The sequence below is a fragment of the Opisthocomus hoazin genome, chromosome 2 (assembly GCF_030867145.1).
Source record: "Opisthocomus hoazin isolate bOpiHoa1 chromosome 2, bOpiHoa1.hap1, whole genome shotgun sequence".
Classification (NCBI taxonomy): domain Eukaryota; kingdom Metazoa; phylum Chordata; class Aves; order Opisthocomiformes; family Opisthocomidae; genus Opisthocomus; species Opisthocomus hoazin.
The window spans coordinates 103,566,025-103,578,631 of NC_134415.1; the positions used below are offsets into that span (position 1 = coordinate 103,566,025).

The window sequence follows — 12,607 nt, forward strand, 5'->3', positions numbered from 1 at the left end:
AGACAGTATTGTGAAGTTTTTCACTCAGGGCAAATCTCTCTTAAAAGTCTGCTTGAATGGAATTTGTTCAGCAGTGGTTGTAGAGAAGACTTCCTGTAATCAAGAGCCTTCTCTGAAATGTAATAAACTGAAACAGAAATGTTTTAGATAGTGCTTTGTTTTATTTGGAGGTCAAGTCTCTGTGCTTTATTAACGTTGTCTCACTAGCTTCATTGAGAGCTTTTATCCAGAACAAGAGATGCAAAAGTAGATCCATATAGTTCTGTTCACATCATTGAACAAAGGTTTAAAGATATTTTAAAATGCTGAGGAAGCATGACAGTACGTTCTGGTTCAATAAAGCTTTTGCCTGGCTCTAAAACATGTAAAATTGTCAAGAGAATGTAACTTTATGCTTGAAGACAGCTAGAAACTTGAGAACTATCCTAATTGGGTTTTGCTGAATTGAGTGCTAGATTATTTTTATCAAAACGTACATGAATGAAGTGATAGCCTTTAAATTTGCAAAACTTGTGTATTAGCTAAAAGTGTTTCAAACAGCTTCAGCGGTGTTTTTTTTCAAATTTTCTTTGATTTTAACTTTACCTTGTTTTTCATTGAGTGTCATGGATATACTTCTATTCCATTCCGGGACTGGTTCCTACAATAGGACAGAAGTATGTCTCTCTTTGCAAAGCATTCAAGGTGCTTCCTCCGCTTCTTCCTACTTCATGCTTACTTCGTCACAAAAAATAACCTTTCTCTTGGCATGTTGATAGGAACCGTCAGTTGGAAGGCATCTTGGTGGTAGCGCAGCAGTTCCATGAAGCTCTGGAGCCGCTGGTGGAGTGGCTGAGCACCACAGAGAAGAGGCTTGCAAATGCAGAACCCATTGGAACGCAGGCCTCCAAATTGCAGCAGCAAATTTCTCAGCATAAAGTAAGATACAAACCACACGCTTGTGTCATTCTTTTTAGATGCTTCTGTAAAGTACAACACAACTGGCACAGCTGTTGTGGTGTACCTATATTTTACCATACTGAATTTTTTTTCCTATAATTTGAGTTTTATATGTTTACATTGGCAATATATCCTTTTTCATTCCATTTTTATTGAGTTCCATTTGACATTTCTTTTATGTTTTTCTGATTTTCTTTTCCATTATTCTTCATTATTTAAAAACATGTAGGCCCTAGAAGACGATGTCCTAGCTCACAATAAGGGTTTACATCAGGCCATTAGCATTGGTGAGTCTCTAAAGGCTATGAGCTCCAGGGAAGATAAAGATATGGTGCAGGAAAAGCTAGATTCTTCTCAGGCCCGGTACATTGAGATTCAAGAGAAGAGCAACAGCAGGTCTGAACTTCTCCAGCAAGCTTACAGCAATGCTCAGATTTTTGGAGAGGACGAAGTTGAGTTGATGAACTGGCTGAACGAAGTCCATGATAAACTGAGCAAATTGTCAGTCCAAGATTGCCACACAGAATTGCTTGAGAAACAGCACTCTGAACTACTGGTATTTTGATTTCTGTTCATTTATTATTTAGTTCATTTTTAAAATCTGATTTGTATTTCCATACTTAATTTATTTTTCATTAATATATTTTGTTTAAAATGGCAATATGCTTATTTCAAATAAAAATAATATAATATGTTATGTCTGTGGTAACACAAATAGCCTTTTCTCTTAGGATCTTCAGGAAGAGATTCTTCTTAGAAAACAAAATGTTGATTTGGCTATACAAAATGGCTTAGAGCTTCTCAAGCAAACAACAGGTGAGACCTTATATAAAACTGTGATTAAGCAGGCTTTTCTTCTTGTAATTGGTTATGAGAAAAGTGAAGTGGAACTTTGCAGATACTAGTTCATATTTGCTGGTTAAAATAGTCATAGTTGTTTATTTTAATAAAGGTTTGAGGTCAAGGTAGGTTATGTCTTTGGGCCAATTTTACTATTAATGTAAGTGAGCAAAAGTCCTTTTTTGCCTATAGAGAATTTGGCCCCTGAACCATTTATTATTTTTAGTGGAAAATTATTTTAGTGAACCTGCATTCCATTCCTAATAGCAAGTTATGGACTTTACTCATAATGGAGGGCTGTTTGGCAGTGGATGCAGTCGATTCCCTGCAGGCATCTGCAGATGAACGAGATACTAGACTACCTTTTACTGCAAGAGGAAAGCTTCGTCCATTGGAGCTAATACTGTGGGAAAAGTTGCTTTCCAGTTGCACACAACGTGTCTGTTCTTCAGGTCAACAGCTGTCCGGATTTTCTAGTACTGCTGAAGTTCTTGAACTCTTTAAGACACACATGTGGTTGGAGGCAGGGAGGTATCCCTTTCTGTTCCAAACTTAGGCATCATGCATAGTCTGTAATGAAATCTGAATATATGCTAATAAATTTCAGTAGGTTGTTTTTATTTTAGCCTTTTGAGTTGTGTTTCAAATGGATAGTAAAGAGGGTGTACAGTGATGTCAAATATTAGTGTAATTGAAAATAGTATTTTGTTAATTTTTTTTTCCTTCATGTTTTCAATAACCCATTTGTAATTTTTTTTTTCCTTTAAAAGTATTCTGAATTTAAGGGTTGAATTTTTAAAGAACTTTTGTGTTAAATATTGGTTGTAAGTCTTTACTTTCTAATGGTTTAGTAAAGCAGAAAAAAGACAGAAGGACAGATCGTGAGCTGAGGTAAACTTCGTAGCTCTGTGGACTTTATTGACAGTAGGATAATTTACAACTGTTGAGGGTTGACCTTGTCATCTTGTTGGGTTACTTTATAAATGAAATACTGAGATTTCTGTAGTAGGTGGGGCTTGGGGCTTTTTTTTGCTATTAAATATTTGTGATCACAGAAAATAACATCCTTCTGATATTTTAGGTGATGAAGTTGTAATAATTCAAGATAAACTGGAGGGCATTAAGACGAGATACAAAGACATTACAAAATTAAGTTCTGATGTATCCAGGACCTTAGAGCAGGCTCTGCAGCTTGCACGTCAACTGCACTCAACTCACGAGGAGCTTTGCAAATGGCTTGATGAAGTGGAGGTGGAGTTAATTTCATATGAAGCTCAAATACCAAAGGGAGAAGAATTAAGCCAAGTACAAGAAAGACAAAAAGTAGGTTTTAGAACCTGTGAGTTATTTATTGCTCTATGATTCAGCTAGGTTTTGTGTTAACTTCTGTTTGGCATGAAGTTGTTTTCAGAATAACTAATTTTGCCATCAGATCATTTGACGAAATGTTACAGTAGTTAAGAATCAAACTCACTTTCCACAGTCATCTGTTATAATCACTTACGAAATTGGGCTGAGGTTTATTTTTAGCACAAGAGAAGCAGCTGCGTAATCCTGGGAAAACTCTTTAAGTTGTCAAACAAAGTTATTTTGGTTTTTTAGTTGTGACATGGATAAAATTCTGTAAAGTATAAAAAGAGTCAGTTAATTAGATATTAAAATATATTTTACTAGTCTTGTTTAATGATATTTATTTCAAAAGAAAAATTGTAGTATAAACTGCATGTGCGGACAATGTTGGGGGGGAAGCTAAAAAAAATAATTCCATTATATTTCTTATATATTTAAAAAGAAATTAAATGAGGTGGGGGAAGGGGGTTCTGTGCACGTAAAAACTCATTCCTGAAGCATTGTGTGATAATTTGACTGGAATTTAATCCGTTTTAGAATTTAAGAAAGCACTTGAATTCCCTATGGAGTCGCAGGTTGCAAAGAACATCAGTTAGTTTTATTTTCTTTGGTTGCTTCAGTAAGTACTAGCAGCTTTTACAAAATTGCAAAGAATTCAGACTCCCATACTGACTGGAGGAACACATTTTAAGATATATTCTGTAGAAAATTCAAGAATCACCCATTTCTCTGTCAAACAACTTAGAATATCAAAAAGCTAATACAACTGAGCTGAAAAGAAGTGTGGTAATTTATCCCTTTTGGTTTGCGTGGAAAACATTTCAGTTCTGGACTCAGAGTACTTGAAAGAACAAAAATACGTGCAAGCTGTGTGTGTTCAGCTCCTATACTGGCATGTTTACTTTAAATGGCCTTTTTCAGGAGTTGAACAAAGAAGTGAAGAACAACAAAGGCTTACTGGACTCTCTGAATGAAGTTGGCAGTGCCTTCCTGGAGCTGGTGCCCTGGAGGGCCAGGGAGGGGCTTGACAAGATGATAACAGAGGACAATGAACGTTACAGATTGGTGAGCGACATGATCTCTCAGAAGGTGGATGAGATTGATGCTGCCATCCTGAGATCTCAGCAGGTACTGATAACTGTTCTTTGGGCACTAACAGGTAGTGTCTGGCAAGGTGTACCTGAACAAGACATGTCCTTTCATACAGTTGCTGAACATTTGTTGTGGCTGAGCAACAAAGGCCTGTTTGAGTGGAGTGGGACTCTACTGCTGAGATGTGAATGCCAGAACTCAGCTTTTTTGCTGACACAAACATCAGTCTTGTAGCTAAAATCACTGTAACTATCCAGTGGTTCCTTAAGCGGGAGTTTGCTGAAGTAAGAACTAAATGGCCCTTATCTTTCGCAGGTCATGTTATGTTGAGTAAAATATGGTCCAGATCCCTTGCCCTTGCCAGTTTTACTGGATGCAACACTGAAATCACTAGTGTTGCCACACAGTCAGCATCAGCTGATTGTCTAGCTCCTCTGTACTTTCCACAGTTAAAAGCTGGATCCTCTTGTTCAGGCTGTAGTGGAGGATTTAAATAACAATTTCTTTTCTTCATATCCACAATGCTTTTCTTCTTGGGGCTCAAAAATTGTGTTATTTAATGTGGAGGCTTCTATGCGCACACGGAAGTGTATATGTGGCTGCAGTGTGAGAACTGGCACTCTAATTTCGTCACTAAATAGTCCCATATTTAAGCTCCTTGCTTATAAATGCGTCATGGAGACACAATTTTCCAGTGTTTACCTACAGTTCAGGCATAAAAATGTTGGTGAAGATTTCTGTTTCTGCTAGTAGTTCCCATAAACAGTTGTAACTGGACAAGGAGAAAGCATGTGTGACATTGTTTCAAAGTTTGTTGAAAGCTGACTAAAAGAGGCTGGCAGTAACTCAGATCTCCTTATAAATGAGGTTAAAAATAACTTCATGTTTAACTTTTTAAGGGATTTGCTATGAATATTGTCTTGTCTCGTTAACCAAATCCTCAAAAATAAAGGGTGATTTATTTTTTTTTTTTAGTGAGTGATAAGGCAAGATAGGAGAGTGTATGTTGGCTCTCCTTCAGCTTTTCAGAATTATGCAAGTATGTTGCATCTCCTAGCACAAGTTCAGAATATGTGCCCTCGCAGCTCAGAAAGCCAACCGTCTCCTGGGCTGCATCAGAAGCAGCGTGGCCAGCAGGTCACAGGAGGGGATTCTGCCCCTCTGCTCCATGCTAGTGAGACCCCACCTGGAGTCCTGCATCCAGCTCTGGAGCCCTCAGTGCAGGACAGACATGGAGCTGTTGGAACGGTGCCAGAAGAGGCCACAAAAATGATCAGAGGGATGGAACACCTCTCCTGTGAGGGAAGGCTGAGAGAGTTGGGGTTGTTCAGCCTGGAGAATAATAGAAGGCTCTGGGGAGATCTTATTGCAGCCTTCCAGTACCTGAAGGGGGCCTACAGGGAAGCTGGAGAGGGACTTTTTACAAGGGCATGTAGGGATAGGACAAGGGGTAATGGCTTTAAACTGAAAGGGGATAGATTTAGATTAGATATAAGGAACAAATTCTTTTCTGTGTGGGTGGTGAGGCACTGGGACAGGTTGCCCAGAGAAGCTGTGGATACCCCCTCCCTGGCAGTGTTCAAGGCTAGGTGGGATGGGGCTTTGAGCAACCTGGTCTAGTGGAAGGTGTCCCTGCCCATGGCAAGGGGTTGGAACTAGATGATCTGTGAGGTTCTTTCCAACCCAGACCGTTCAATGATTCTATGATATTCAAGTCCAGGCATGAAAGGTCTGGAGCTGGTGCTCCACTAGCTAACGTTAGGATGGCACATTGGACCCTAGTCCCGCATACCCATAACCTCTGCTGCAACCCAGCTCACATCACCACAATATACTCCTGTATGCTATATCTTGTGATAAATATCAAGTGGCTTAACATGCTTCTAGTGAAGGTTAAGCTACTTTCCATGTAGATCTGAGAAATACCATGCAAAACAAAAAATATTTTTGGAGAAACTAGTGCTCTGCAAGCTTACCTTCTGGCAATTTGTTCAAGTGCCTGTACTACTAAAATGTTTTGAGTGGAGGGCAAAGCCACCAAGAACATGAGGGTTCCATTGGAGTAGTGTGGGGTTTGTGCTGGACGTTACTGGGCCAAGGTGACAAATGCAGTAAGCTATATGGACAGGTAAGCATGTTGTTGTTGTGAATGGAAGCTGGAGGGTTTAATAGACTAATGCAACGTCCTGTTTTTTAACTACCTGGGCAAAATGGTCCCAGATGATTAGAATTATCCTGGAGATAAGTTCAGCTACATTTTTTAATCTGGATTTCTTGATACTGAAGGCATTGGTTGGTGTCTTACCCTAGTGCAAGTGGTGCTGTGTAGAAACAGAAGGTCATATTCTACATTTGGCTTACTTGTTCTTCACTCTAAAGCAGCCATGGCCGAGTGCTTTAGAAGGCATTCACAGAGCAAATCACAATGTCATCATATTCAGATTTCAGTCATTCCTGGTTGGAAGAAAAAGTACCACAATGAACTGTGCTTAGTTAAAATGGGTGGGGGTGAAATGATTTTATAGTGATTCAAGTGAAGTTTGGGGGGGCTTATAAGTAACTGTCATGCATAATGGAAAGAAAACACTTCAGATTTTGGATGCAGAGAGTGCCAATTTTGTGCTTTTTGTTCCTTCATGTTATGTTTGACCATCACAAATCGAAAATCTTATACTCTCAGCAAATGGAGTTTAGAGCCCAGTTGTGGCTCTAAACCTTGATGTTGTGTTACGAGAAGTTTCACTGCCATGTCTTGATTTGGTTATTTCCCATAAATATTTTCTCAATATTACTCACATATCCATGGATATTTGGTTTGAGGAAGTCACATTGCAGTTAATTTGTACATCTAACGCATTTGAAATCACCTTTTTCATTTGGATCATAAATAGATGGGCTTCTGAAGAGCTTGAACTGCAGTTTCTAAAGCCAGGATTTAACTATCGCTGGTGCATGTGCTTCATGCTAATTTACAGTACTGATTCTTTCAGAATATACCTGTCTATTAGGAAGTCACATTATTTAGGATAAAGTTTACTTTATTACTTTAAATGAGAAATGACATACAGTGAAGAAGAGTGTGCTCTCTTTCATGTAACAAAAGGATTATAAAGGCTGACAAAACTGACTCATAAAGAATGAAATCTCAGAATTGCTTGTTTTGTTTTTGTGTGACTCATGATTAACCGCTAAGACAAGACTGATGTAGTGGCTGAAGTGAACTCCAGCTATGTTACAGGAGCAGGACTAGCATGGTCTACTGCCACAAAGTCACAGAGCAGCAGATTTAAGACACGGAGGACTTGAGAGTGGTCAGAAAGAGACTTCTGAGGAAAGTGTGGGTGTCAGCAATACAAGTAGCAGGTTCTGACCTAAGCATCCTGATAGACTTTCACAGTATCTCAGAGCCATATCAATGTTTAGCTAATTGCAGCGGGGATCAGAGTTCTAAATAAATGAATAAGTTCTTAGTAGTTTCTACAATGACTGTTTTGTGCATCTGAAGGTTGTCCAGAGAAGTTGTGGCTGCCCCCTCCCTGGCAGTGTTCAAGGCCAGGCTGGACGGGGCTTTGAGCAGCCTGGTCTAGTGGAGGATGTCCCTGCCCATGGCAAGGGGGTTAGAACTAGATGAGCTGTAAGGTCCCTTCCAACCCAAACTGTTCTGTGGTTCTATGATCGTCCCATGTAATATTTCTGTAGGCTTAAGCTCAAAGCTGCCCTTGTTGAGTACTGCAGCGTGGTGTGCTTAGGTACATGCCTATAAACTTGAGCTGAAGAAAGAAAGAATGATTTTTTAAATTTCGTCTTTTCAGATGATCTGCATGTACTTTTCAGGATCTCATGCTCTCCTTCGCAAATTAGTAAGGAACAGATCCTTTAAATCCTCTCATTACTTTAGTGCTTTGAGGTAATTTTGGAAACATTTAAGTATTGACTAATGGTAGTGAAAAGTTAATCTTTTAGGAAAAGGTCTGGCTGAACCCGAAGAATTTTCATATTTAATCCAAGGTCTAGTTTTGGATGAAATCCTGTCTGCTCTGAATTCAGTGAGATTTTTCCACCTACTTAGTTGAACTGTGTTTATCATTTAATACCAAAGCAGCTCTGAAGATTAAAAGGATAACATCAAGCAACTGTCTTTTAGGATAATTGCAACACTAGCAGTAATAATAAACATAGAGGTGGAAAAGATATGTGGAAGTAGAATAAAATGAAATAAACAGTCTAGTTAAAATTCTGAAATTGTACGCTTTTTAAATTGCCTTTATGTCTGCTAGAGAGCTGTAGGCTTTGAAAAAATGTGTTTGCTTCTGTTGCTTTGTCACACTTATGAATTAAGCTGTTTGAATTATAATCCCTCAGAACCGTTTTGGGCTTTGTATTTCATTTATTTAAAAACCTCGTATGGAAAGTGAACTGCTGTCTTTCTAACAATTCAGAAGTATGCTTTTTAATCTTCTTTAAAATTTTTGAAACATTCATTCTAATTTCATGTCTGTAGAACTGCTGAACTAATTCATGTCTCCATCATTTAGTTTGATCAAGCAGCTGATGCTGAATTTGCCTGGATTGCAGAAACAGAAAAGAAACTGATGTCTCTGGGTGATATTAGACTTGAGCGAGACCAGACCACAGCTCAGCTACAAGTTCAAAAGGTAAAAGAAATACATTTCCAACTGTCATGTTAATTATTGGCCGGCACACTCTCCATCTAGAAAATGTACTAGCATGATTTAATTTTCAGTCCCTCATAATGCGCTTCAAAAATAGTTTTTGCTCCATGTACTCTATTTTTGTTATTATTGTTGACAAATTTTTATTGTGTTTGAAGGCTTTTACCATGGAGATTTTGAGACACAAAGATACTATAGATGAACTTGTTAAATCGGGGGATAAGATTATGAACACCTGCACCGAAGAAGAGAAGCAGACCATGAAGGTAAAGTTCCTTAAATTGCAGCTACAGCGGTGGGTATGCAGGCAGTAAATAAGCAGATGGATTCCTACAGTGTCTTTCTTGAAATACTAATGAAAAAGTATTAATTACAGCCACTGCTAGTCTCAGGATTGTAATACTAGAAGAAATACCGTTGTGTGTCACTCTTCTTCCTTCAGGATGTTCAAAGAGCAAACACTGTGTACTTGCTTCATTGCCTGACGCTAATTTGAAACCCTGTTTATCATCTTCATCCATGGTAAACAGTATTTTAGGCAGTGGATGATGGAGTGAATAGGTATTAGTCATGTGAGGTGGTGTGTGTGGAATCTGTCTGTTTAATCTTCCCCAGTTCTCTTCAGCCAGTGACGCTCTAGGCGTGTGTACTTCTGTGCCGGATTCAATGGCTGTGCACCTCAGCGTGAATCTTTACTTTCATTTCTGCTGATTTTAGTGTGGGCCTTACTTGCCCACAGGTTATTCCTTCGTGTTAACTAACACAGCCCATGAAAAGCATTCCTAAGCCTTTATTTATACACACACACGCGTGCACACATACACGCAGAGCCTGATGTTGGGGCTGTGTATATATACAGATTTTTCCTGTTGGCATTTAAGAATGGGTTAGTTGTGGGGTTGGGGTTTTTTTACTAAATTACAGTGAGGCTAGATCTGGTGTGTAAATTTAGCCCTTCCAGCGACCACCCTCCTTGAACAACAGTACTTCGCTAATTGTGTTCTGCTGCAGGATGTCTGAATAAATTTGATTTGCTCTTAAGTGAATTTAAAACAGATAAGATGTTCTGTAACGGAGAGCAGTTTTGTGTGAGCCTCTATTAAATATTTGTATTTGTCAAAAATACTGTATATCTGTGTGTTTAGGCTATGTTTTGTCCTTTGGATAGCATCTCTATACTTAATTTACATGCAAGACATAACAAATGAAAGGGTAGCTTGTTCTGCCAAGAAAGATTCTTTACTTCAAATTCAATGGCTGGCTTGTATGTCTAGTTTTTCCAAGGCTAGTATTTATGTGCATTGTCACATAAAATATTTCATAAAAATGATAACCTGGGCACTGTTCCACAGGGAAAATGTATAGCTATTTGATACTTTCTTTTATTATCTATGCCTAAATACAGTAGACTTGTAATGTTTAAAACCTTGTAGTTCTATCCTATTATTAATGGTAACACATCCTCATTAATTTTTGTGTTCTAACCTGGAAAATAATGTTGTGTGGTTTCTATTGCAAGTTTGTAAGCTACAAGCACAACAGTACATCCTGTTCTCTTGCCAGATATAAAAAAAACCAACAGATTTTTATGTGTTGTTTATGATGCTTTGGTGCAGAAATGCTGTGGAAAACATAGTTTCTGCCAAGTGTCACTGAAGATGAGCATCTTCAGTAAGTAAGCGGGGTTAAGGTCTGCAGTCAAATCGTTTGCAGCTTGGCTGGAAGCCCTGTGAATGAAGTGTTATTTGTAAGTATCAGTATCATTAAATATGATCTAGTCACTTTGAAAGTAGTCCGCCACAGTCTGATCTCCCGCAGTACTGATTCTGTCCACCTTAAACACTGGTACTGTAGAAACATTATCAAAACTAAAAGTTGGTTCACTGCAGTTTTGTGCTGTGATTAGCAAAGATTGTTTAGAAATGGAGGTAGCAGACGTGGAAAAACAAACATTGCTATTTTTTGTTAATATTACTTTACAGAAAAAAATGGAAAGCCTCGTACAGAAATATGATGCAGTCTGTCAAATGAACTCTGAGAGAAACCTGCAGCTGGAGCGGGCTCAGTCCCTGGTTAACCAGTTCTGGGAGACTTATGAAGAACTTTGGCCATGGTTAACTGAGACAGAAATGATCATCTCTCAGCTTCCTGCACCAGCCCTTGAATATGAAACTTTAAAGCAACAACAGGAAGAGCATAGGGTAAGCATTTTGCCAATTTTTAAAAACGAAGTGTCAAAAACCCAAGTATTATTCTGCTTAACACTGTGGAGTACTCTGCTAAATGCTTAAAACCCAGACAGTTATACATCTATTGAAAAAATAATTATTTAAAATAATAATACAAAATAAATAGATTTTCAATCATGCTTGTACTGTTTCCCAAACTGTGAATGCAAACAAGATTCCCTGGGGAAGGCAGCAAACAATGTCTAAGCATAGAAGAGGGCTAAAGGGGAAAAACTGCCATTCTAATAAGAGCTGAGCACGCAAAAGTTAAGGGTTAAGAATTATATTTAAAAGCATATGTTAATGTCAGTATTAGAACAAACCAAACCCATAAACAGAGAGAACAGACATGGGATGTTGTAGCAAGAAATAAAAGAAGGTAAAACATGAATGTCTGAAGAACTAGAGTACCTGCTCTAGATGATGAGGGGACTGGAGCATCTCTCCTACGAGGAGAGGCTGAGGGAGCTGGGCTTGTTCAGCCTGAAGAAGAGAAGGCTGCGAGGGGACCTTAGAAATGCTTAGAAATATCTGAAGGGTGGGTGTCAGGAGGATGGGGCCAGACTCTTTTCAGTGGTGCCCAGTGACAGGACAAGGGGCAATGGGCACAAACTGAAGCACAGGAAGTTCCATCTGAACGTGAGGAAGAATTTCTTCCCTCTGAGGGTGACAGAGCACTGGACCAGGCTGCCCAGGGAGGTTGTGGAGTCTCCTCTGGAGATGTTTAAGACCTGCCTGGACAAGGTCCTGTGCAGCCTGCTGTAGGTGACCCTGCTTCGGCAGGGGCGTTGGACTAGATGACCCACAGAGGTCCCTTCCAACCCCTACCATTCTGTCATTCTGTGCTGTCAGGTAAAATGCCGCCTTTGTGTACAGTCTATATAGAAATATGCACATATCTTGATCTTATGTCCATGTAAAAAATTCGGCTTTTGTTTTGTTGGTATCGTTGGTACTAAACTTAGTTGAGCCAGGAAGATGGACAATTAGAGGGCCAAAAATTGATTGCTTGGGTTCCAGCCAGTCCCATAATAATTTCTCATGTCAAATATGCTTGCTATGTAATAATTAAAAGAAATGATTGTTTACCATAATATCACAAAATAGAGGCAACTGTGTTGTAGGCTGGCCACCATATGGGCTTTCTTACACGAAGTAATAATCAGCTGGGATAAAAATTAGTACATTTCCTATATGGCTACTACTATCACGTGGAGCCAGATGTATCCAACCGAGGTTAAAAACCTGTGTATCTTGGCACATGCAAAGCCCATATGGCTGCTGGAGATACCTGTCTCTCCCAGCTGTGCATAGAGCAACAATTTTTTTTTATTTTTAGCTTCCTTAATTAAGTGATTCAAGTTAGATAGGATGAACCCTGGCTTCAAATTGTTGTTTACTCTGGGACCAGTTAATGAAGATGTGCCACTCTTACGTACTAGTAAAAACTGGGTTTGCTTATTTGTCTTCCTTTTATGTCCACAA

General features: G+C 38.9%; 1 protein-coding gene across 19 annotated transcripts in view; it reads left to right on the forward strand.

Annotated features, from left to right (window-relative positions):
• Window positions 1–12,607, forward strand: part of DST (dystonin) — a 310,440-nt gene that overhangs the window by 246,240 nt on the left and 51,593 nt on the right. For 16 of the 19 annotated variants that reach the window (XM_075414626.1, XM_075414627.1, XM_075414628.1 and 13 more), the window contains 8 exons: window positions 759–918; window positions 1,169–1,495; window positions 1,671–1,755; window positions 2,861–3,102; window positions 4,051–4,257; window positions 8,757–8,876; window positions 9,053–9,160; window positions 10,877–11,095. In XM_075414626.1, coding sequence (XP_075270741.1) covers window positions 759–918; window positions 1,169–1,495; window positions 1,671–1,755; window positions 2,861–3,102; window positions 4,051–4,257; window positions 8,757–8,876; window positions 9,053–9,160; window positions 10,877–11,095 — 1,468 coding nt within the window. The remainder of the gene's footprint in view (window positions 1–758; window positions 919–1,168; window positions 1,496–1,670; window positions 1,756–2,860; window positions 3,103–4,050; window positions 4,258–8,756; window positions 8,877–9,052; window positions 9,161–10,876; window positions 11,096–12,607) is intronic. The other 3 variants (XM_075414645.1, XM_075414642.1, XM_075414637.1) reach the window with 1 other exon arrangement.